A 21,104-nucleotide genomic window follows, 5' to 3' on the forward strand; every position below is an offset into this window, starting at 1 on the left:
CAGCCCAGCCCAGTCCAGCCCAGCCCAGCCCAGCCCAGCCCAGTCCAGCCCAGTGGAGTTGCCCAGCCCAGCCCAGCTCCCGTGCCACGATTGTGTCTCCATCAGGCTGAGGCAGGTGGGGGTTGGAGTTTGAACATCACTGTCACACATTCAGCAGAGGCTCCAGATCTCGTTGGGATTTGGGATCACACCTCTGCAAACAGCCATGTCCAGCATTGCCAGCCCTGGTCTGAGTCAAGGGATCACTCTGACAAAAGAGATCCTGAGAAAACTCAGGCTGGTTTTGACCCTACTGATGTTTCAGGTGCAGGAATCTCGAACGTGGTCCCATCTGCCTTTCTTGTATATGATTTGCCCATTGCAGCCCAGGAGCTGACCCCCCATAACCTCCCCAGCAAAACACTGAACCTCCAGCTCTCAGCTGTTGGTCCTTGCAGGTGCAACTCCTACCTTCCTCCACGCACTCCTCTTCACAGAGCACACAGGGTACGGACAGAGAGAAGGGAAAGAAGCCGCCGGTTATTGGAGTGGTTCTGATCAGCTTTTGGCCTCAGGGCAGCTGCAGGTGCTCCATGTTCTCTTACCTTCCTGCTCCCTGCAAAGCACAGCAGGAATTTACAGAGTCACATCGAGCTGCTGGAACGGGGCCCGTGTGTCCATCAGTGAGGCCCAAGGGGAATTTGGGATTTCTGGAAGGCTGGCTCCCCGTTCTGGCAGCACAGGCCCAGGGCTCTTGGGGAGCTGTGGTGTGAGTGGCTGTCAGGTGGCAGTGGGGACAGGGACAAGGCCCAGGTCACCCTGCAGGCTGTGGAGAGCAGGGGCTGAAGCTCTGGACTGACACTTAGACAGTGGTCAGGGCACCCCACAGTGTGCAGCAAGGGAAGATGAGTGACCGTGGCCAGTAACCCCAGAAATGGACACCTCACATCCCACCTCTGCCCTCAGGTCCCTCCCTGACCATGGGGGCAATGCCCAGCTTGTCCCAGGTATGCCCATGGCACAGATTGGTGACACACGTGAGCCTGGCATGGCGCTGAAACACCAGGGGAGACAGGTCCCCTCTCTCTGCTGGCGGATGAGGGTGGGAGCTGTGTTGGTACTCACCCCCATAGCCCCTTCCCTCCAGGAAGTGCCCCTGGCCCAGCAGCTCCTGCCAGCAGAAGCCACTCTTGAATCTGGGCCCTGGGGAGTGATGCTCTGGATGTGGCAGCAGGATCCCATCAGCCACAGAATTGGTGGCCTCAGGTTTTTCCATCTGTGTCTCAGGGACTGGGACTGCAGCATTTCTAACCCAGGAACCATCCATGGGTGTGGATACAGCTTCCAGCACAAATTCCCACTGCTGGGGCCAGGCACTGCCAGGGCAGAGGGCAGGGACTGGGGGCCCACGGTGGGCATTGGGGTCACAACCAGAGCCCGTCCAAGCAAGGCTGCAGCTCTGGAGGGAATGGGAATCGAGAGAAAGGAGGGGGGTCAAAACCACCCCACTTACTGTTCATATTCCTCGGTGACCTCCTCTGTGTCTGACATTCCTGGGTGTCTGGCAGGGTTGGAGGCAGATTGGAAAAAGTGAGGGTTAGGATTGAGATAAGGGCCAGCACAGCCTGTCCCCAGTACCAGGACGGGGCACAGAGACACTGTCCCTCTCCAAAGCACTTGGAGCTTGCAGCTGTCCCCAGGCAGGCTGTGACAGCGCTATCACAGCAGAGATAAGGCTCTGCTCCCCTCTATCCCAGGAGCACAGGAGGCAGGAGATGGGACACAGCCTCCTGTCACAGCGATAACTGTCCAGAGCACTCAGCCCCCCTGGCCCCAGCCCTCTCAGGGACTGTGTTTGCTCAGGGGGCAGGAAAATCGCCCCAATGCAGCATTCAGCTTGCTTTGCCTCCTGACTATTCTTAGCTCAGGGCCGACCCCTTGTCTCAGATTCACAGCCCTGTACCAGGCACAGCACCAGACCCTCAGCAACCCCCCCCAGCCCAGCCCTGCGAGTGCAGAACTGCTCAGGAAAGGGGCAGCCTGGGCTCAGCAGGAGCATTTCTCCCCCACTAGCTAAAAGGAATAATTCGCGTCCTGGTTTAGTAACAGAGCTAAAATCTCTGCAGAAACAATCTTTCATCTCCCCAGCACATCTCTCTCCCTCCCAGCTATGCTCAGGAGGACTTTGCTCATCACCTGCCCTCATGGAACCTTCACCCAACGCTGCACCATGAGATCTGCACCCACCAGCCCCATCCCTGGAGCAAGCCAGAGCCCTGCCCTCATCCCATCCCCATCCCCATCCCACCCCTATCCCCAATTCCTATCCCCATCCCATCCCATCCCATCCCATCCCATGGATCCCATGGGTCCTATCCTATCCCATCCCAATCCCATCCCCATCCCTTTCCCAATCCCATCCCTTTCCCAATCCCATCCCGTCCTGATCCCATCCCATCCCATCCCATCCCATCCCATCCCATCCCATCCCATCCCATCCCCATCCCCTCGTGCTCATGCCAGCCCTCAGCAGGGCTGAGCTGCCACAGGACGATGCAAGGCAGCTCTGGAAATAACTTCCATGTGCTGAACCACCTGTTCCCAGAGCAGCAAGGCTTCCCTGCTGCTGCTGCCTGGGCTCTGGGAACAACTGCTCCTGGCTACATCTGTCGAACATTTATTACTCATGGTGGGTAGGACAGGCTTCAGGAGCGCTCACTCAAGATGCTGCATCCAGGGCTGGAATGCTCAGCCATGGGAAAGGGGCATTCCAGCGGGGAAACTCAGCATAGCCACAGCTCCAGAGGGTTGCTAATTTCACTGTGACTCAAGAGGTGCTTTTTGGAGACAAATTAAGTCAGAACTCAGCCCCCTCTGCCTCAGGATCACTGCCTGCTCCCGTTCCCTTTCCTGCAATGGATGCCCCAAGTGACAGCAGATGGGGCAAATAATTCGTGTGGACTCTGAGCACCCAAGGCTTCACATCATCATCTCATTACATGGGAGAGGAGGGAGCCCGGTCCTGACAACTTCCTGCATTCCCATTGCCCTCCTCCCTCAGACATCCCAAAATCCCCCAGAGCTGAGGGAACAGTTAAGGACTGCTAGGAGGGTACTGCTAAGAGAAAAAGTGGCTCCAGGAAATATTTCTGCATCCTCTGCACAGAAACACATAAACTTTTCCATTAAAACTGGGAAGTCTAGATTTGGTAGAATTAGGAGAATGCAGCATACATTATAGAGCTCAAGAGGAAAGATTGCACTGACTACAAAAAATTGCCCAGAATCTGCTGCGTATTAAAGAATCTGGATATTCCTCACGGTCCTTGAAATCCCCCTCTCCTTTAGGCCAGGGCTGGCTGCTCACAGCTCTGGGGCTGAGTTAATCCTCCACAGTTCTCAGTCTCTGCTTTCCCCCAGACTGCCCAGACATGGAGCTCTCCTTTCCCACCGTTTGCTCCAGGGATGGGTCACGTCCCTGCTCCAGTCCTGCTTACCAGGGTCACACCAGGCACAGGAGCACCCAATCCCCCGGGCTGCCACCGAGCCAGGGCCAGGCTGGCCATGGGCATCACATCCCTGCTGTCCCCTCTAGGAACACAGGGAACGGGGACCCATGAGATTCCCCCAGAACCGAGGCAGCCAAAATCCACCTCAGCCACCTGGGCACCCATCAGGGTGATCCAAAAGGTAAACTGCAAACACAGCCCGCTGGAGAGGGTCCTGGTGCTTATCCATGGTATAGAACACCCCAGAGAGGACGGCCGGGGGACACCCCGAACCCTGAGGCGAATCCCTCCCGGCTCCGGGTCCAGCGCATCCCCCCCGGGAGGGGCGGGCGCCGCCCCAGCCGTACCTGTGCGCCGGTGATGCCGGGGAGCCGCGGGGAGCCGGCGGGGTCTGGGAAAGCCTCTTTGGAGCAGGAGGCTTTAAGGGGGCTCCAGCGCCCACCCCGGGGCGGGCAGCGCCGCAGGAATGTGCCCGGCGCCCAGCGAGGAATGCAACACTTGTGAGCTGCTATTTCAGCAGCCGCGGCCCCGGCCCCCTCCGCCGCTCCCCCTTCCCCCCCAGGAGCCCATATAAGCCCAAGCTATTGTGTGGCCTCAGAGATTTGCTATTTTAAACCCTGCGGACCGAGATACGCGAGTGCCCGAGGGGCTGACACAAGCCATCCCAGCTGTCACCGGGGCCGGGACGCTGATAAGACAGCGCTGCCACCAGCACAGGAGCAGACCCTGCACGGCAGTCCCGACCCGGCTCCCTTAGCCGCTGCTCTGAGCTCGGGATGCTGCAATGAGAAAGGAAGAGTCTGTTTTTAACCCCCCAGGACACATTTGGTTCAGGTTTTTCCCTATATTTGAGTGAACAGTTTCCAGTCCCAGCCCTGCAGGAGGTGACCAGGAGTGTCTTAGAAAGAGCAACTTTTATTAGAAAAACAAAAAAAGCACAGAGAAACCCAAGTCCTTTCCCAAGCCCAGCAAGCAGGATCAGCTCCAGGGGCAGCAGCGGATTCCCACACCGAATTTGACGCTGTAGTGGTTGCTCAAGGCACAGCTCAAACCCAAAGAACAGCCCCAAAGGAAGCTTTGAGCCCTTTGGCTGTGGCACCCCAAAGGCCTCATGAGAGCATCCCAAATCCCTGCTGGGTGGGCTCAGCAGCCCAGGCAATGCAGGATCAGGGGCTGCACAGCAAAGGGCTCAGGAGGAAGGGCAAGAGGGAAACGGGGCCCAGCACAGGGCATTCAGCCCCATGAAATCCCACAAACAGGGCCATGGCCAGCCCACCCTCACTGAATGAAGGGGTCAGTGCTGGCAGGGGCAGGGGGTGGCAGGGACAAGGACAAGTCTCTGGTTCAGCTGCATGTGGAGGGGAACACCAGGGCCAAGTGCCTCTGTCTTCCATGAGGCATCTCCAAGCACTTGTGTGACTTCACAAACATTGGCCTTTGGTTGGGTCACTCTGGCAGTGACAGCCTGGCATGGGGGACACCTGCCTGCCCCAGGTCCCCCCAGGCAGCAAGGACGGATGTGGTCTCTGGATGTGCAGCTGAAACTCCCTTGGCCAGACAGGTTCTCGTCCCGCTGACACCTTCCAGCTGCCAGGGAGCCATGTGGGGGATCCCTCTGCCAGGGCAGCTTGGGGCACAGGCAGACATCAGGAGCAAACAGCAAAATGTGGTGGGCAAACAAGGCAGGAGTTTGCCTTCAGCACCTGCAGGAAGCCTCCAGGCTTGGACACCCCCAGACGGGCAGTAAGTGGGGACTGGGGGCACAGGGAGACTCTTCCAGGTTTCTTCCTTCCCATCCCACAAACAGAGTACCCCGTGACCTGGGTTGCACCCACGTGTGGCAGAGGGGGCTCGTGGCAGTGGCTGCTGGATGGTTGGGGTGGGCTGGGCTTTGATCTTCAGAGCAAACCAGTTTTTCCCAGATGGTCTGGTATCACAGCTGGTATTATTGCAACTGGAAAAGAAAGTGCGAACCACTAAGGGTGGGCCTGAGACTGCAAACCCCCCAGAGGCAGCTGCTTTAACCAGGACTGTGACTTGTCCCCAGCAGGGGATGGGGCAGGCAGGCATCCCCTAAATCCCATCACAGGCCATTTCCCTTCTCCTCCCAGACCAGAGTCCTTATCTCCTTTACAGATGCCTTCAGTTGTCCCCTCCTGCTGACGCCCCACAATCACGGCATTCTGATAACCCCCACGTCCCCTGTCCCCTCATATCCTGGCTCTGTTCCCACCTCAGAGGATGCACCAGGTTTTGCAGCAGCTCCATAAATACCTTGGTGTCCCCAGAGCTGTCTCCAGGTTGTTTTATCCAGATGTCTCGCTTTGCCAGGCTGTTGACTCTCCTGATTTCCTGCAAACAGGAGAGTCAAAAGTGACAGGAGAAGGTTTTCCCCATGCTTCGTGTGCTCCCCTTGGTCTGACTTAATCCAAACCTTGAAGCACACATTGTCCAGGTAAACCCAGCCAGCTTTGCGATCCTGCACCTGGGGGACCCCGACAGCCAAGTGCAGCTCCAGCCACAGAGGTGGAGCAGGTGTTATCAAAGGAAACCTGATGAAGGAGCAGCAGGCTTTCCCCAGGAGTGAGCCCAGGATCAAACCCTCTGCTGGCACAGCTGCCCAGTGCAGACACATCTGGGCAGTACTGATCTCCCAACCCAGACTGGACCTGCCTTCCCTGGCTACGGGGCTGGGCTGGAGCTGCCCCTCCCGCTCCAGGGGGCTGCAGGAAACTCTGCCACGAGCAGTGGCTGAACACTGCCTGCTCTGAGCAGTGAGACCCACCCAGGAACTGCTGGGCCCCTCCTTTCCAAAAACATCAAACCACCCTGGGGACAAAGGCTCTCCTGTCCCTCTCCTGTCTCCACCACAAAGGCTTTCCTGTCCCTCTCCTGCACATCCATGTCTGGGGAGTAGCCACGGTGGCCAAGTGATGACCTCTGAGTCCCCTTAGATGGGCACTTAGCACCCACAGCCACAAGACCTCCTGGTTTGGTTTCACAAGGGGGTACAGATGACCCCAACATCCTCAGGATCTCTCTGAGCACACACAGCTCCCCAAGCCCCTCAGAGCCAAAGGAGAACACAGCTCCTTTCCCGATGGCCTACGGGTAGAGCTGCTCATCCAGACAGAGGAGGTGGGATGGCAGAGATGGAATTGTGCTGGCAAGGTCCCTACATGTCCTGGGACATGCATCCAGCTGGCTCCTGCTTCCTCCTCACACCACCAAGGGCTGCAATCAGCTGACTCTAGAATTTTGGGCTTGCAATCAGCAGCAGAGAGAGCCCTGATATCTCATCATGGTGGCCCTGCAGCACTGAGACCTCCAAACCTGGCTAAAGGCTTTAATGGGTTCAGCCAAGGGTTCATCCACCCTTCAACCCCGCCCTCAGATGCAGCACCCATGTCCTGTGAGATGGCCCGGTCTCAGGGCTCTCACTTGACACAAGCTGGTACCTTGCTGCTTTCCTCCTTGGCAGGCTCCTGAGCTCGGCTGATCCACAGATTAATGCGGGATGTCACTGATCCTGGGATCTTCAGGCTGTCCTGTGCCACAGAGAGGGACACCAGGGTTACAGCAGCAGCTCTGCTCTGCACGAATGTAACCCGGGCCAGTCCCCAGGGCACGGGGAGACTGAGCAGAGCCGCACCAGGCAGAACCCAGCCCACACGCTGGCTCCATCCCAGCGCCTCAAATTCCAGCGCTCGGCACGAACCCACACAGTGCTGGGGCAGTTCCCGTGCCCAAACGCAGCCCTGGCACCGAGCTCCCACCAATCCCGGCAGCAGGCTGCCAGGCTGAGCCTGGTACCCAAAGAGGGGAATATTTACCCCAAAGCCGATGCCTGCCCCAGCACAGGGCCCGCGGGCAGGTCCCGGTTCAGCCCCGCTTCTGCCTTACCTTCCGGGGAGCCGCTGGCTCCGCCTTGCTGGGAGCGCTGCCCTCGAAGAAGTTGCGCTTGCTCGCCACCCCTTCGGAGGAGAGCAGGCGGCTCTTCTGGACCGGCGCGGAGGATTTCACCCCTTCCGAGCGCTGCGAGAGACAGGGGCGTCAGCAGGGCTGCACTGCACCCCAAGGGGTGAAAAGCAAAGTCCAGCTTCTGGGTCACTCCCTGAGCCCCTCGGGGTCTGCTGCCCCCTGCCCGTCACCAGCTCACAACCTTGCCCACTGCTGCCCCTGCAGAACCACGCAGCACCCCCAGAACCCCTCCAGAGGACAGCTCCTCCCTGCAGGACCATGCAGCACCCCCAGACTCCCTCGAGAGGATATTCCCTCCCTGCTCCTAAAACCCTGAGTCCAATCCCTATTTCTGGGACCATCTCCTTCATCCCCATCAGCTCTGGTATTGGGTATAGCTCAGCCCCTCCCCTCCCCACTCGGCTCCAGGTCACCCCTCTCCGTATCCCCACACATCCCTCCTACCCCAGCCGGCACTGCCAGTAGTCTTTGGTACCTGCACAGCTGAGTTATATTTTTCCAGCTTCTCCCCAATGGTGTTGTTGCTGCCTGGGATCCTCAGACTCGCACTGGTGAAGGAGAGGGAAGAGTTGAAACCATCCTCTCAGGATCTCCTGGGACCCAGCCCAGGTTCCTGGAGAGCTACACTTGGCAGGAGAAGACCCCATCCCACCCCGGCACTCCTGAATCCATCTGCCAGGTGAACCAAGCAGTTTATACCCTGCTGGTCACTGAGATCTCTGGGTGTGACCCCCTTTCTAGAGCCACATTGAAATATCTTGGAGCTCCTCAGCCTGCCCTGGGTTCAGCTCTGCAAGCTCTGAACTGTATTGTGGCTCTGCCTACAGCATGCACAATGCACGGGTCAAACTCGCCCATGGAGGTGTGGGGGATGCCTGGATCTGGCCACCAAAGCCAGGTCAGGTTGGTCATGGATCTGTTTTGACATCCCCATGGATAGGACCCTGTTGTGGTGCTGCACCTGTGCAGACACGAGCCCCAACACAGAACTGTATGACTTGGGAGACCTTGGGGGCTTGCTGGGGATATTGGAGCAGCCTGGGAGAGTGGAGGATGTTCCTGCCCATAGCAGGGGTTGGAATGAGATCTTTAGGGTCCCTTGGAACCCAAACCATTCTGTGATTCCAGGATCTCGCTCAGGTGCAAACTGCACATTGGACATTGTCCTGTTCCCTGCCAAGTGTCACTGCCTGCCCAGCCTGGCACCCTGGGGACCAATGTCCAGGAGATCTGTGCCAGGCCCCAGGGCCCATCAACCCCTCCTCCCTCAGAGAACAAAGGATAGCAATTCCTGCCTAGCAGGACCAAAGCAACATGACAAGAGATGCTGACCTCCTTGTTAGAGGGCTTTGGCTCTCTTCTTTCTGCTTCCTGGAGATGATCTGGAAGACACAAGCAGAGGAGATCCTGCAGTGCACTTTGGTTATCCAAGATAAGCATGGGAGACACCATCTCACTGATCTCCCCCAGGAAAACTCCATTTGTACCCACACCAGAACTTATCTCATATCTCAAAGCTCCCCAGACTAAAGATGCTTTGCACTGATAACAGTTTCATCTCCCAGTAAAGCCTCATGGAAGTCAGTCAAGCACAGCCAGTCATCCCTGACTCCAAGCAGGGAGAGTCTCAACAGTTCTTGGTTTTCCCAGCCTCTCCAACCACTTTATTCCAGAGAGCTGGTTTGAAATGGAATATTTTCTCAGACTGTAAGAAGGGATGAGAGGGAGGATGGATGTTATTTTTAACCTGGGCTTTCAGATAAGACTGGAAATGCTGGAAGGAGGATGGTAATTCCTGTAGCTCTGGAAATTCTGAGGACAATGTGCTCCCTTTTTTCTCATCACTTTGCATGAGTTTCCTGGCCAGCACAAGGGCTATGAACTGGACATGTTCATCCTCATACACCCTCAGTCAGAATGGAGAAGGAAAATGGGGGGATAAGAGAAGTAGAACTGCAATGGCTGGACCAAAAGTGGGTTTTGAACACCCTTCTGGAAACAGACTCTGCCCACATAACCCAGAGGCCAAAGCAATCCTTCCTTCCCCCCACCTTTCACTGCTTCAATGGAATTCTTTCCCCACCTGCTTTAGCTCTTACCCGAAAGGAGACAGTTCTTGGACTGGTGCGTCGGATGGAGCTGCTGAAGGTGACGTGAGTTGGAGAAGGCTCTGGCTTTTCTGTAGGTTCATCTCGGGGCAGGGACAGCTGGGTTACCTGCTTTGAAGGGTTCCTGGATGGCTGCTGAGGAAAAAGGAGATGTCAGATGCAGGAGCTGAGCAGTCAGGGTGGGAACCAGGTTGGAGGCAGGAATCTGAGATCAAAATCCTCCAAACCTTTCCTGTCCCAGTTGGACATACAGAGCCCCGAACAGCTCTTTAGTGTCACCATGATGGCAATCAGAGGGGCTTGCTGGAGAAAGCAATCAGGACAGTGCAGACCAGGGAGGGGAAGGAGCTCGTGAGACCTCATGGTTTGCTCTCAGAAAAACCTTCCCCAAAATCCTTCAGTTCCCATTTCCCTCCTGGTACTTTTGGGCTGTCCCTCTCTCCCAGCACCCAGGACCCCTCCCGGCAGGGCTTGGTGCCCTGTCCATTCCTGCTCACCTGCTGCTCTGGAGATGAGCTCACCACCTCCGTGCTGTGGTTTCCCACCCTGGTGAGGATCTTCACCTCCCGGAGCCGGCAGCTCCCCACCTCCAGTGGCTCCTTCAACTCTTTCCTCTGCTCCCCTTGAGAAGTCCACACTCCTTCGCCTTTGTCCTGAAGCCGTGCCCTCAGCATCACCTTCCTCTCAGAGGCCGGCTCTGGGTTCTTGTCTGCAGGCGGGTCCCCTCTGCCCTTGGCAGCCTCCTGCCCCCGCTCTGCAGCCCGGCTGCTCTCCTGCCTCCCGCGGGGCTGTGCTGCTGCCTCCGGGCGGCTTTCTCCAACCCCCGGCTCCTTCTGCTCCTTCTCCTGCCTCAGCTTTTCAGATACAGGTGGGAGGCACCTCGTCCGTCTCCCTTCTTGTGTCTTCGGCACTGCTGAGAGCTTTCGCTCCTCCCCATCCTCCGGAGACTGCGGCTTCACCAGGGATGGAGGTCTAGGGACAGGGACAACATGGGATAAAAACATCAGCATCCAGGGCTTGAGGGGTGGCTTTCGTGATGCAAGTGAGGCAAAAGGCTCTGGGGAGGGACATAAAAATCCCAACAACATTTTGGAGTCCTCCCTGCAGATCAGGACTTCCAGTCACACTGATCCCCATTACCCCAGCTCAGTTGTTTGAGAAAAAGTTTGTATTAAAAATATTTTTTTTAAATTTTTATGCTAGAGATGAAGCATTTCTGCAGCCCCATCCCAAGACACAGCATCCACCAAGTCCTGCACCAAGGAGATCCAGGCTCAGGGCAGCATGGTACGGCTGCTGCTGGATAAGAAGTGTGGCTGTGGCTCTTCACTGGACTAGGAAAAATCCCACCAGCTGTAAGAAGGAAGTGTTGGTTGCAAGTCAGTCGGTTCTGGCAGGTCCACCAGGAACCTGTGAAAGGCTGTTTGCCCTCCTTCCCCCAGGCAAACAGGCCCAGGGTCTGGGAAGGAGCATGAGGACACCTGGCAGCTGGGTCTGCACATTCCCAGGACTGGGAAGCAGATGGTATAACATTTGCCCTCCTCCTGGACTGCAATCACCACACAGCCAGCCTGTGCCAGCACCAGGGAAGGGGGATTTTCCTTCCCACCTGGTCCATTTTAGCCATGTCCAGCCCCCATCCACCCCATATCCAACCCAAGCATCCTAACTCCCTCCTGTCTGAAACACAGAAACACCTCTGGAGCAGGAGTCTTGCGGTGGACACAAACCTCCTAAATACTGGACACTTCCAGGGTCAATTTGGAGAGTGGGTCAGGTTGTGAAAGGGCAGCCCTATCCCAGAGTACCTCCAAATCCCAGCTGCCTTTAGCCAGGGACTTTGGAAGCACCACTGGAAAGCCCTTGGTCATGTCCCCACTCCAGCAAAGGTCCCACACCAGCGCTGTGAGGTTCAGAAGACCCAGCCACGGTCTGCCTGCTCTGCTCTCCTGCCCTGCAGGAGATCCCACCTGTCCTTACCTGCTGCAGATCCCACCTGTGCATGGCCAGCACCTACCTGAGCTCAGCCCTGGCACCAGCCCTGCCCCTCCACTCCAGCTCCTGTGCAATGGAGAGTCCACCAGAGACATCCCCGCCTTGTACTCCTCCTGGGGAGCTCATCCCTCCTTCCAAAGGCTGTTGTAGCCCAGCTCTTCCTGCAGCTGAGCCCTCCCTCAGCGGGGAGAGATTCCCACCAGCTGCAGCAGCAGCTGCCAGGGCTGTGTCAGGAGCCAGGCAGGTGCCAGCAGCACCCCACAGACCTGCTGGGAGCTAGGCTGGTGTCCTTGACAGGGCTGGCAGGTTCCTCATCCGTGGATGTGGAGGACAGCAGGTTCCGGTGCCTTCGCCGCCACTCTCTTTGCTGCTCTTCCTCATCCTCCAGGGTCCTCTGCCTGGCCAGGCTGTTTGGGAGGAAACACAAGGACATGGGGAGGCTGTGTCCTGCATGGGGACCCTGCAGCCCTGGTGCCAGACAAGAAAGGAACTGGAACAACCCAGGCAAGGTCAAGGGGCTGATGGAAGTCACCTTCCTGGAGGAGAGAAATATCAGCATGAGCCAAGTGTCCCAAAGTGCTCTTACTCCACCGAGCTGATGCAGGCCCTTCCCAAAGCAAGCACTTGACTTCCCAAATGCTAATTTCTCCTGCTGGAGGGAGCACTCATTTCAAAGGAATCCCTGTATTAAGCAAACCTTCCAGAGGAAGGATATTGAACCTATAACTCAGTCAGACCAGAACGCTTGAGCTACCACACAGACCTCAACCACACAAACTGGAAGGGTAACCACTGTGGTACAAGATTTTAGCCCCAAAACAAGTTGTAGTGATGGCTATTTAATTTTTATGGAGCAAAAAGCCTCAGACGCAAAAATATCAGAGGTTGAAGGTAACTGCTGAGAGGTTCTGCCTGGAGATGGGTCTGGCAGGGCTTCTTTTCCTCCCTGCGTGTGCCTGGACTGGGAATTGTTACAGCCACAGAATGCACCAAAAAGACAAGGTGTGGAATTATCTTTGAACATTTTATTTTGCACAAGCCAAATGTGGCAGGTTTTTTTTTTTTTTTTTTTTTTTTGTTTTTTTTTTAATAAAATGCCACTGAATAAAAAGTTATTTGGAAAACACCAACTCTGCCATCCTTTCTTTGTGCCAAACCTTCCCACCCTCTGTGCCGGTGCATGAAGTGTGCTAGAAAATATTTTTATTGGCTGGATGGAGCTTCTCAGAGCCGGGTTCATGTCCCTCCATCAGCCACAAACACTGCAGGGAAGCCGATGGAGCAGAGCGTCCCCGCGCAGGGTCCATCCCAGCGCCTCATCCCAGCTCCGTCCCGCGACACCCGGGCTCAGGCTTTGCCGTGAATTTGACTTTTAGGAACGTGAAAGTCAGAGGGGTCGGGCCGCGTTACGGCGAGCGCAGCCGCGGGGACTCGCGGGAGGTTCCGAGTTACTGAGTAATCACAGCCGGTCGTAAATTAAACCGCTTTACCCCCCGCGAGTGTTTGCGGCTTCTGTTCTTCCTGCTCGGGGGAGGAGGGAGCGCAGTGGGGCCAGCGGAGCGCGACGGGAACCGAGGGGGACGGGACGGGCTGAGAACTCAGGGCTGGAGACAGTGCCGGGGACAGGGCAGAACTGGGGACAGTGCCGGGGACAGGGCAGAGCTGGAGACAGGGCAGAGCTGGGGGTAGGGCAGTGCCGGGCAGTGCTGCCCCCACAGCGGAACAGCCCAAACAGCAGTCGGACCCACTGCTGGGGGACTCCAGACGGTCGCCAATGCCAATGCCAATGCCAACGCCACCGCCACACTTGGCATCGGGAGAGACGGGGCTGACGAAGGCTGTGATGTGCCCGGAGAGCATCCCCAGGTGGGGGCAGCCCCGCTCCGTCCCCAGCCGTGCGCAGCCCGGAGAGGCTGGGACGGCAGCACGACCGTGTTTGCCCAGCACCGGCGCTTTTCCGAGGCAGCGATCCTTGCACACGTATTCTCAGGGCAGAGATCCCTGTACACGTATTTTCAGGGCAGAGATCCCTGTACACGCATTCCCAGCCAGCAGCGATCCCTGCACACGCTTTCCCAGCGTTAGGTTCCCGGCTGTGCGGGACACGCATGTTCCCGTGCTGCTGCTCGGCACTCCTGTCCCTCAAGCAGTGACAGCACAGAGCACTAATTCCGGATTAAATCCTCATGACAACCAGGTACTTCTTCGTTTTTACACGCACAGGCTCCTTTGAAGTGAAAATGGGATTTTCCTGCCTTGAATTCCCTTGGCTCCTTCTGAGGCAGCACAAAACCTGGCACTATCCATAGGCAACTCCTCGTTATTTGTGATTAAGTGATCCACCCATCAGGCTATGCATTTGCTCTGCCAATTTTTCCGTCCACTTTTCAAAGAGGGATTTATTTTTTGCTGTCTTACCTTTTTTAACCTCAAGGAGATGGGTAAAAAACTTTGGCAAGTGTCCCTGCCTTGTCCTCTCCTGCCCTGTTAATGATTAGTGCAAAGATTTCTGACATTTCTGCTATTTCAGTGCTGCCTCATCTCAGAAGAGCTCAGGAAATGCCTCCTGGGGTTGTGAAGCATACGGAGTGAAGAACCCAGCTGGGCTTGTGGTGCGGTAGGCTCATGGCTCAGAAGAGCTGGATCTGGATGGGGCTGGATGGCCTCTGGATCTGTCCCATCCATGGCAGAGGCAGCTGAGAGCTGGTGGCCTCCAAGCAGTGGGGTCTCAATTAAAATTAGGAAATTTTTCACCATGAGGGTAGGGAGGCCCTGYCACAGGGTGCCCAGAGAAGCTGTGGCTGCCCCATCCCTGGCAGGGTCCAAGGCCAGGCTGGACAGGGCTTGGAGCGACCTGGAATAGTGGAAGGTATCCCTGCTCATGGCAGGGAGTGGGACTGGATGAGCTTTAAGGTCCCTTCCAACCTAAAGCAATCTGGGATTCTATGAACCCCCCTTTCTTACACCAAGTACTGAGGTTTGCAATTAAGTCTCAGAGCCCACACATCCCCTCGGACCAGGGCTCCTGCTCTGATTTGTGGGACAGCGTGGCTGTGTTTGAGTCTCCATCACTGCTCCTGCACAGCCGAGGCCGGCAGGGCCGCTCTGGGGTCTGCAGTGGGTCAGGGCTGATCCCACCTCACTCCAGCCCCGGGCGGGTCCCTGACTCACCTCAGGATGCCCAGGAGCCTTCCCCACCCATGCTCCCATTGCTCCCATTGGAGCTGAGGATCACTCTTTGGGAAGGCTGAGGGAGCTGCGGGGATTGCTCAGGGATTGCTCAGTCACTGCGCTGAATCAGGGCTTGCTCAGCACAGGATGGGGCTGCAGCCTCCACAGGGCAGAGCAGGACACACACCCAGGGGCTGCATGGGCATGCGGGGTTTTGGAAACCCCCGAGCCAGCTCCCAAGCAGATCTGGAGGCACGGCCCAACCAAAGAGAGGCAAAACAGACCCAGCATGTATCCAGCATGAGGAAAGAATGCTTATCCAGGTAATTCCCCTGTGCAGTGCTCAGCTTCCCCAGGCAGTAGAAACAAAAATGCCTCTGATCTTGCCCACCCACAAGAAACTCCAGCAGCGCCGAGCACTCCGTGGGGCTGGCATTCACCTCTGTAAGCAACAAACAATGCCCACAGGGCAGCTGCCCCCTCTTCCTGTTCTTCCCAAGCCCCCTCGGCCACCAGCAGACCACCCTCAACCTTCCCGGCCGCCAGTGGAAAGGGTTAAGCATTAATCCACAGCACCTACCTGGAGAGATCCGACCAGTTCCTTCTGCTGAAGGACATTCCTGCTTCCCGGGAGTTTCAGAGAGCCCCCAGAACCTGAGCAGGCATCCAGGCCAAGGTGCCGTGAGAGCCGCAGGGATCAGCGCTGCCCGGAGATTCTGCTCCCTGGGGAGCGAGGGAGGGAGCGAGGGAGGAACTCCCTGCAAGGTTATTTCCCTGTGCACCTTTAACCGGCCTGCCACCCGCTCCCCAGCAGCTGCATCACATGGTTCCTTATCTACCTGACACAGGCAGGGCTGTGATTTGTGCGCCAGCGGCGCGGGCCGAGAGCCGCCCTGCCCAGCAGTGCCACGCAAAACCAGAGCCCTTCTCTCTGCCAGGCTCCGAGCAGGGATCCGCGGCTCAAGCCATCCACGTCTCCCAGGGTTTCGGAGACAACTCCCTGTAAAGAACCTGTTCTACCAGCCACAATCCACCAGTCAACAACTCCTGCAGCCCGGCGGAGGAGGTGAATTACCCCGGGCTGAGTGGGAGGAGGTTGGCTCCCGGGGATCCAAAACAGTCATTAAAACACCTCCGGCTGGGCGCAGTCCAGTCCTTTCCACAGAGCATGGGAGGGTCTCCTGCTCTTGCCAGCCCTTTCTAGATGTCTTGGATGGAGTTGTCAAGGCCCCCACATCCTTACGAGCATTGCTGCAGCAGTGAGTGCGCACAAAGTCTAAGGGGAGGGGGCTGGGGCGTGGGGGGGATGCAATTTTTGGGTGCTGAAGCTCTGTGCTAGAGAGGAGCTGTGTGCCCAGACCCATCCCACACCTGGAATCCAGCCCATCAAACCCATCTCCCCCTCTGGGTGTGTCCCAAGACCCCCACCCTTAAACAGGGCGGCCCCTCCTACTGAGATGTGAAGCCACCAGGGCACTGCTTTTAGTGAAGGAATGGAGTTGTCTTATGGGGAGCTGGGGGGCCCAAGCTGCACAGAGCCAGGTCCCCTAGATTTTCCCACACCATGGCCAGGACCCCAGTGCTCCCACTGCTAGGGCAGCCAGGCACTATTCCTTGCAGGAAATGTCATCCAGGACCCCTGGAGTACAACCTCTGCTCCCAGTGAGATCCATCCCTGAATCAGCCCAAGGAACTGGTTGAGAGGCTGGGCTGGCCCTGCACACCTCCTGCCCACAGGGGTGTGCCATGACCTGAGCAATGATTTTAATCAAAGGTTCCTGATTATAATCCCATTTTAAAGAGATGGCCCTGTCAAACAAGTCGCCCGCTCTGAGCAGGGCTCACTCTTGCTCTTCTTTCTTCTTGCACTAATCGCTCATCTTTCACATGTTTTCATACATACAGAGAACCCAGTGAATTGTGGCATAAGGGAAAAAATTACTTCCATAACCTTGCAAGCATCCTGCTAATTGCTGACAGACTATATATAGCAGTCCAGCATCAGCAGCTCCTCTAGAGCAATAAAAGCTCTGTGRTTAATGCACTGTGAGCACGGCGCTCACAAAACTCATTGCCAAAGGAYAGCACTGGAGCACAGGACTTAGCAGGGTTTTCCAAAGGATTAGACTGCACGTGGCAGTGAAAGAACACCCCCAGCTAGGATCTACACAGCAAAGGAATATAAAACCTCCCAGTCTGCGATTCCTCTTGTTATTAAGTTGAAGAAATTCTAGATGGGCATTTAGTGCCTGGGGATTAGGCAGAGGATGAGCCTGGCTGACACTCGCCCCCTTGCTGACACTCGCCCCTTCCCAGCGTTTTATTTGCAGCTCAGAAACCTTCGGAGCTGAACAGTTGCCTCTTTATTCAAGATCCCTCAGAGGGTTTTACCTCCATGGGTTTGCCCCATTTCCTTCAAACCCAGAAAAACGGCCCGTACAGAAAGTATGCTTCAGCAGGAGGTTCCCAAGGCCTATTCCCTACTGCTGGAAATCTTCTCCTTTAAACATGGATGGGTCCTGCTGAGCCATTCAGCAGCACAAAGCATTGACCTCTCAAGGCTGGAAGTCTTTGCTGCCATGGAGCTCCTGTTTTCCCTGATGTCACCACAATCCCCAGATTTCATTTCCAAGGAAAGAGCCCAGAGCCCAGAGCCCTTCTTCTCACAGATGAAGTAATGTTGGATTTTTCCCTCTGTGTGTCACTTTATGCCTCTCCAAACTTCCTTTTCTATTTTATCCCCAAACTCCCAAGTGGTGCCAGATCCTTCTGAGTGTCTGCATCCTCAGACTTCTCCTCGGCTGTGCTGAAATCACAGGAATTATCAGCAGTTTGTTATCTCACTACTGCTTCCTCTCTGCTGGTTGATTATTTAGCTTTGCTTGGACTTTCCCTCGTAGCTGTGCTTGACCTAAAGGTCTTGGCTTCTGGAAGCCCAGGAAAATGCTTGTCTCCCAGGTCCCCCTTATCCACAGCCTCATTGATGCCTTCAGCAAACAACAGTCACTTTGTCAGACCGGATTTCCCTTCACAAAGATATTTAGGCCACCCTGAGTTTGTTGCCAAAGCCCAGCCCAAGTTGCAGGTACCCAGAGCTGAGGGTGATGAAATCAGGCAGAGGGATGAGTCCATGGGGGAAGGAATGCCCCAGGAACCAGTCTGAGATTTATCCAGACCTGCTCCCTTTTCCAGGCTGTCCCATCTGCTGTTCCAGAGCTGCTCCCTGCTCCAGGCTGTCCCATCTGCTGTTCCAGACCCACAGTCCTGAGGGAAAGGCTCTGTATTCATGGCCAAGGGAGTGGAGCCACAGGATGTGCCCTGAGCAGGGAAGCTCCAGGCCAAACCCTTCTCCCCTGCTCTGTCCACGGGAGCTGCACATGCCCGAGGAGGAGCCCAGAGCTTCCCCTGGTGTGATGAGCAGAACTCATTAATACCCTCTAAGGAGCTAGACCAGTTTCAGCAGGATTGGTTTTTCCCTTGGGAACAGTGTGTTGTGTCTCAGTTCAGAGCCTGTTTCTTTGGCTATAAGGCAGTGGAGAGCTCCCAGTTTCCACAACTGTGCTGTAATTAGGGCATTCCTCAGCTTCCCCCGGGGCCCAGCCATGAACCCTCCACCTCCATCCCTTGTGCTGTGCTGGTCTCTCAGCCTCAGGCATGGCTCAGCTCCTCCCTGTCTCCTGATGCTCATCCCTGCTCTTCTGCCGTGGTGGAGCAGCGCTTTCTTCCCAGGCTTCCCCCCTAAGCTGGGACGTGGGGTTCCATGGCCAGGAAAAGGGGTTTTCGCTCTTGCTCAGCTCCATCCCAGCACTAAAGTGGTGCCACAGCTCCCAGAGGTCCCATCAGGGTTTAAAAGCTCCAGGAGGAGCTGGAGGTCTCCCTGCATCCCTGGGATGGTGCTCTGCAGATTCTGGGATGGTCCAGGGCTCTCCTTCCACCTAAAATGTATTCAGCCTTTGGGGAAATGTGAGCAATGGTATAGAGAGAGCTCTGATGTGAGAGAAAGCCAAGCAGGGTCTGGAATTGGTGTTTGCTCAGAAACTGAACCAAGCCAAATCACAGCCTTTTCTGCAGGAAAGGAATATCCATTGTCTGAACTGCTGGACACCAGCTACCAGAGGGCTTATTTTCCTTTAGAATTTAACTTTTTCTTTTTAAAAAAAGGATGAATCTTGGTTTGGCAGTTCTACCATGCTGCCTCATTGTCCTTCAGATTCCCATTCCATTCCCTGCAGATTGGCCTCCTCATCAGACACCACTCCTGTGATACTCCGGGTCTAATGATGACAAACGAGGGACATCCCCCAAAAGTGACATCACGTGTCAGGTGATGAACAGAACAGGCCTTGCTCACTGCCAGCAGTTCTGTGACAGCTGCACCTTCACAGCACAGGGAGTGACAGAATCACAGGGTGGTCGGGGCTGGAAGGGACTTATGGGGATCAGCCAGTCCAACGCTCTGCCCAGGCAAGGTCACCTGGAGCAGTGACACACATGTCCAGATGGGTTTGGAATGTCTCCAGACAGGGGGACTGCAGGCCCTCCCTGGGCACCTGTTCCAGGGCTCAGCCCTCCTCCACGGAAAGAAGTTCTTCCCCATGCTGAGGTTGAACTTCTTGTTTGAGTTTGTAGCCATTGCTCTCGTCCTGTCCCTGGGCACCCCTGAACTTGTGATTCCTGAGGAAACTGTGAGCAGTGAGGGACATGGCTCAGGCCCAGCGAGGGGAGCTGGACAAGGGGGCTGTGCGCTGCTCACCCTGAGCCCACTTCTCCCTGGTGCTGCAGCACCTGAGCCTGTGAGGCTGCACCAGGGGAAAATTCCTTCCTGGTTTTAACCACAGGCGACACACAGGACCAGCTGAGACGAGCTAGGGGTGATGGGGGGTTGTGCCAAGGCCCTGCCATGGGGTGTGATCCTGCCCCACAGAGGCCAGGGGGTCTCAGGGGGGATGTTTCACCTTCACCTTGGGGACTGCAGCCTGTGCCAGCCCCTGTGCAGGGCAGGATGCTGCAGTCACCTTCAAAAGCCATGGAATAAACTTGGTTTTTCTACCAGCCTGAGCTTGCCCATCCCCACTGACCTTCCTTCCCATCTGCCCTTTGTAGCTCCAGCCTCCATCTGAGCTGCAAACACACAGGGAAGTATTTGGGCACAATTCAGATATCTCTAGGCATAACCGGTCAGCAAGGGGGCCCCAGAGACCCTGCAACTTGGAAGAGAGCATGTTACCAACTAGGAGGGATATTTTTGGAGGTCCATACTGTCTTGATGTCTTTTTCCTACTGTCCAATTTAATTTGAAATTTGCATAATTTGAAGATTCTAGTGCTTTGCTTTGCTTTCTTTTGGGGATCTGGGCTGCAGTGGAGCAAACTGCAAGACAGTGGGGACTGGGCTCTGCTCAGCTCAAGGAGACAGGGCTGACTTGCAGTTCCTCTGGAAGGAGACAGTTCATTAATGTCTTCTCCAGTATCAGTCTGTCTCCCCAAGAAGAGCCTTGTGAGTCTCCCATTTGGGCTGAATTTTCAGTATAAACATACTGGAGGGTTCCTTGCTAATTCAGTGAGCAGAAACGGAAATTGTTGTCACCTGGGAGGGAAACAACCATGGCCCTGCAGAGCTGTGGGGTGAGGGAAGCCAGGTACATCCTGGGATGAAAGTCTCAGCCTTTCCCTTTGCCAAGGGGAGAGCTGGGATCCCAGCTGGTTCAGGGTCACAGGAGCAGCCCCAGAGCAGTGATGGCAAGGCAGACTTGGATCACAGTCCCTTGATGTGACCAGGAGATCTCAGAGCAGGGCTTTGCGTCTTCCCCTGGAGATTCAGTCTCACTAAACAGCTTTTTTCCCCCACATTTTTTTCTGCGTTCCTAATAAAACTGAAATCCATAAATTTTTGTTTTTCCATGACAATCGGTGTGCTTTTCTACCAGAGAGGGATGAAAATGGGACACGGGGAGCATCATACCTTGAAAAAGTAAGGGATCTTGCAGAGGGAAAAGTTTTGGGGTTGGGTTTTTCTGTCCCCACTCAATCTAAAATACAAGGTGGCCCTTCAAGGCCACCTGTGGCCTATGACAAGGGCACGTCGGCCCTGGGACCTTGCTGAGCACACCTGACTGCCTTTGCTGGGGCTACAGAGTCACCCTGGGGAGCCCTGAGATTCGGCCATGCAGCAGTTTTGGGTGAACAGGATCTGAGGGCAAGCTGGGCACAGGGACAGGCACAGGGATAGGCACAGGGACAGCCTGCGTGCCCAGCACTGACCAGGGCCTGGTGCACAGCACCCAGCATCTATTGCCTTTCATCTCCCTCCCATCTCTTCCCCATCCCACAAACTCCACCCCTTTTTTTAAAATTACCAAATT

The 21,104-nt window shown here is 55.9% G+C and overlaps 2 protein-coding genes across 3 annotated transcripts in view; both read right to left on the reverse strand.

Annotated features, from left to right (window-relative positions):
• Window positions 1–2,231, reverse strand: part of TNNT2 (troponin T2, cardiac type) — a 12,461-nt gene extending 10,230 nt beyond the window's left edge. Inside the window, exons 1-3 of the mRNA XM_057374430.1 lie at window positions 1,493–2,231; window positions 585–595; window positions 451–468 (exon numbers count right to left, since the gene is read on the reverse strand). Coding sequence (XP_057230413.1) covers window positions 451–468; window positions 585–595; window positions 1,493–1,530 — 67 coding nt within the window. The 5' untranslated portion in view covers window positions 1,531–2,231. The remainder of the gene's footprint in view (window positions 1–450; window positions 469–584; window positions 596–1,492) is intronic.
• A 2,152-nt stretch (window positions 2,232–4,383) lies between these two features.
• LAD1 (ladinin 1) lies at window positions 4,384–15,699 on the reverse strand. Of its 2 annotated transcripts, none has more exons than XM_057374418.1 (10): window positions 15,324–15,699; window positions 11,839–11,979; window positions 10,075–10,549; window positions 9,569–9,709; window positions 8,802–8,851; window positions 7,945–8,017; window positions 7,392–7,523; window positions 6,947–7,036; window positions 5,763–5,840; window positions 4,384–5,442 (listed from the first exon to the last, which is right to left on the reverse strand). In XM_057374418.1, exons 1-10 carry the CDS (start codon window positions 15,359–15,361, stop codon window positions 5,434–5,436), a joined length of 1,227 nt encoding a protein of 408 aa, XP_057230401.1. In that variant the 5' UTR covers window positions 15,362–15,699; the 3' UTR covers window positions 4,384–5,433. The 2 variants fall into 2 exon arrangements, with proteins under 2 accessions (XP_057230401.1, XP_057230400.1); XM_057374417.1 differs by having other exon boundaries at window positions 9,569–9,712.
• Window positions 15,700–21,104: the final 5,405 nt, after the last annotated feature.

This window comes from Malurus melanocephalus, unplaced genomic scaffold, assembly GCF_030028575.1.
Source record: "Malurus melanocephalus ecotype Western Australia unplaced genomic scaffold, MMel_1.1 scaffold_224, whole genome shotgun sequence".
Lineage (NCBI taxonomy): Eukaryota > Metazoa > Chordata > Aves > Passeriformes > Maluridae > Malurus > Malurus melanocephalus.

Excerpts from the sequence above, each read along its gene's own strand:
- LAD1 (XM_057374417.1), bottom strand. The coding sequence starts at position 15,361 with ATGTCCTTCAGCAGAAGGAACTGGTCGGATCTCTCCAG. Across the intron at positions 8,852-9,568 it reads CAAGAACTGTCTCCTTTCGG|ATCATCTCCAGGAAGCAGAA; the intron begins GTAAGAGCTAAA and ends TGTGTCTTCCAG. Across the intron at positions 7,037-7,391 it reads AGCCAGCGGCTCCCCGGAAG|GACAGCCTGAAGATCCCAGG; the intron begins GTAAGGCAGAAG and ends TCTGTGGCACAG.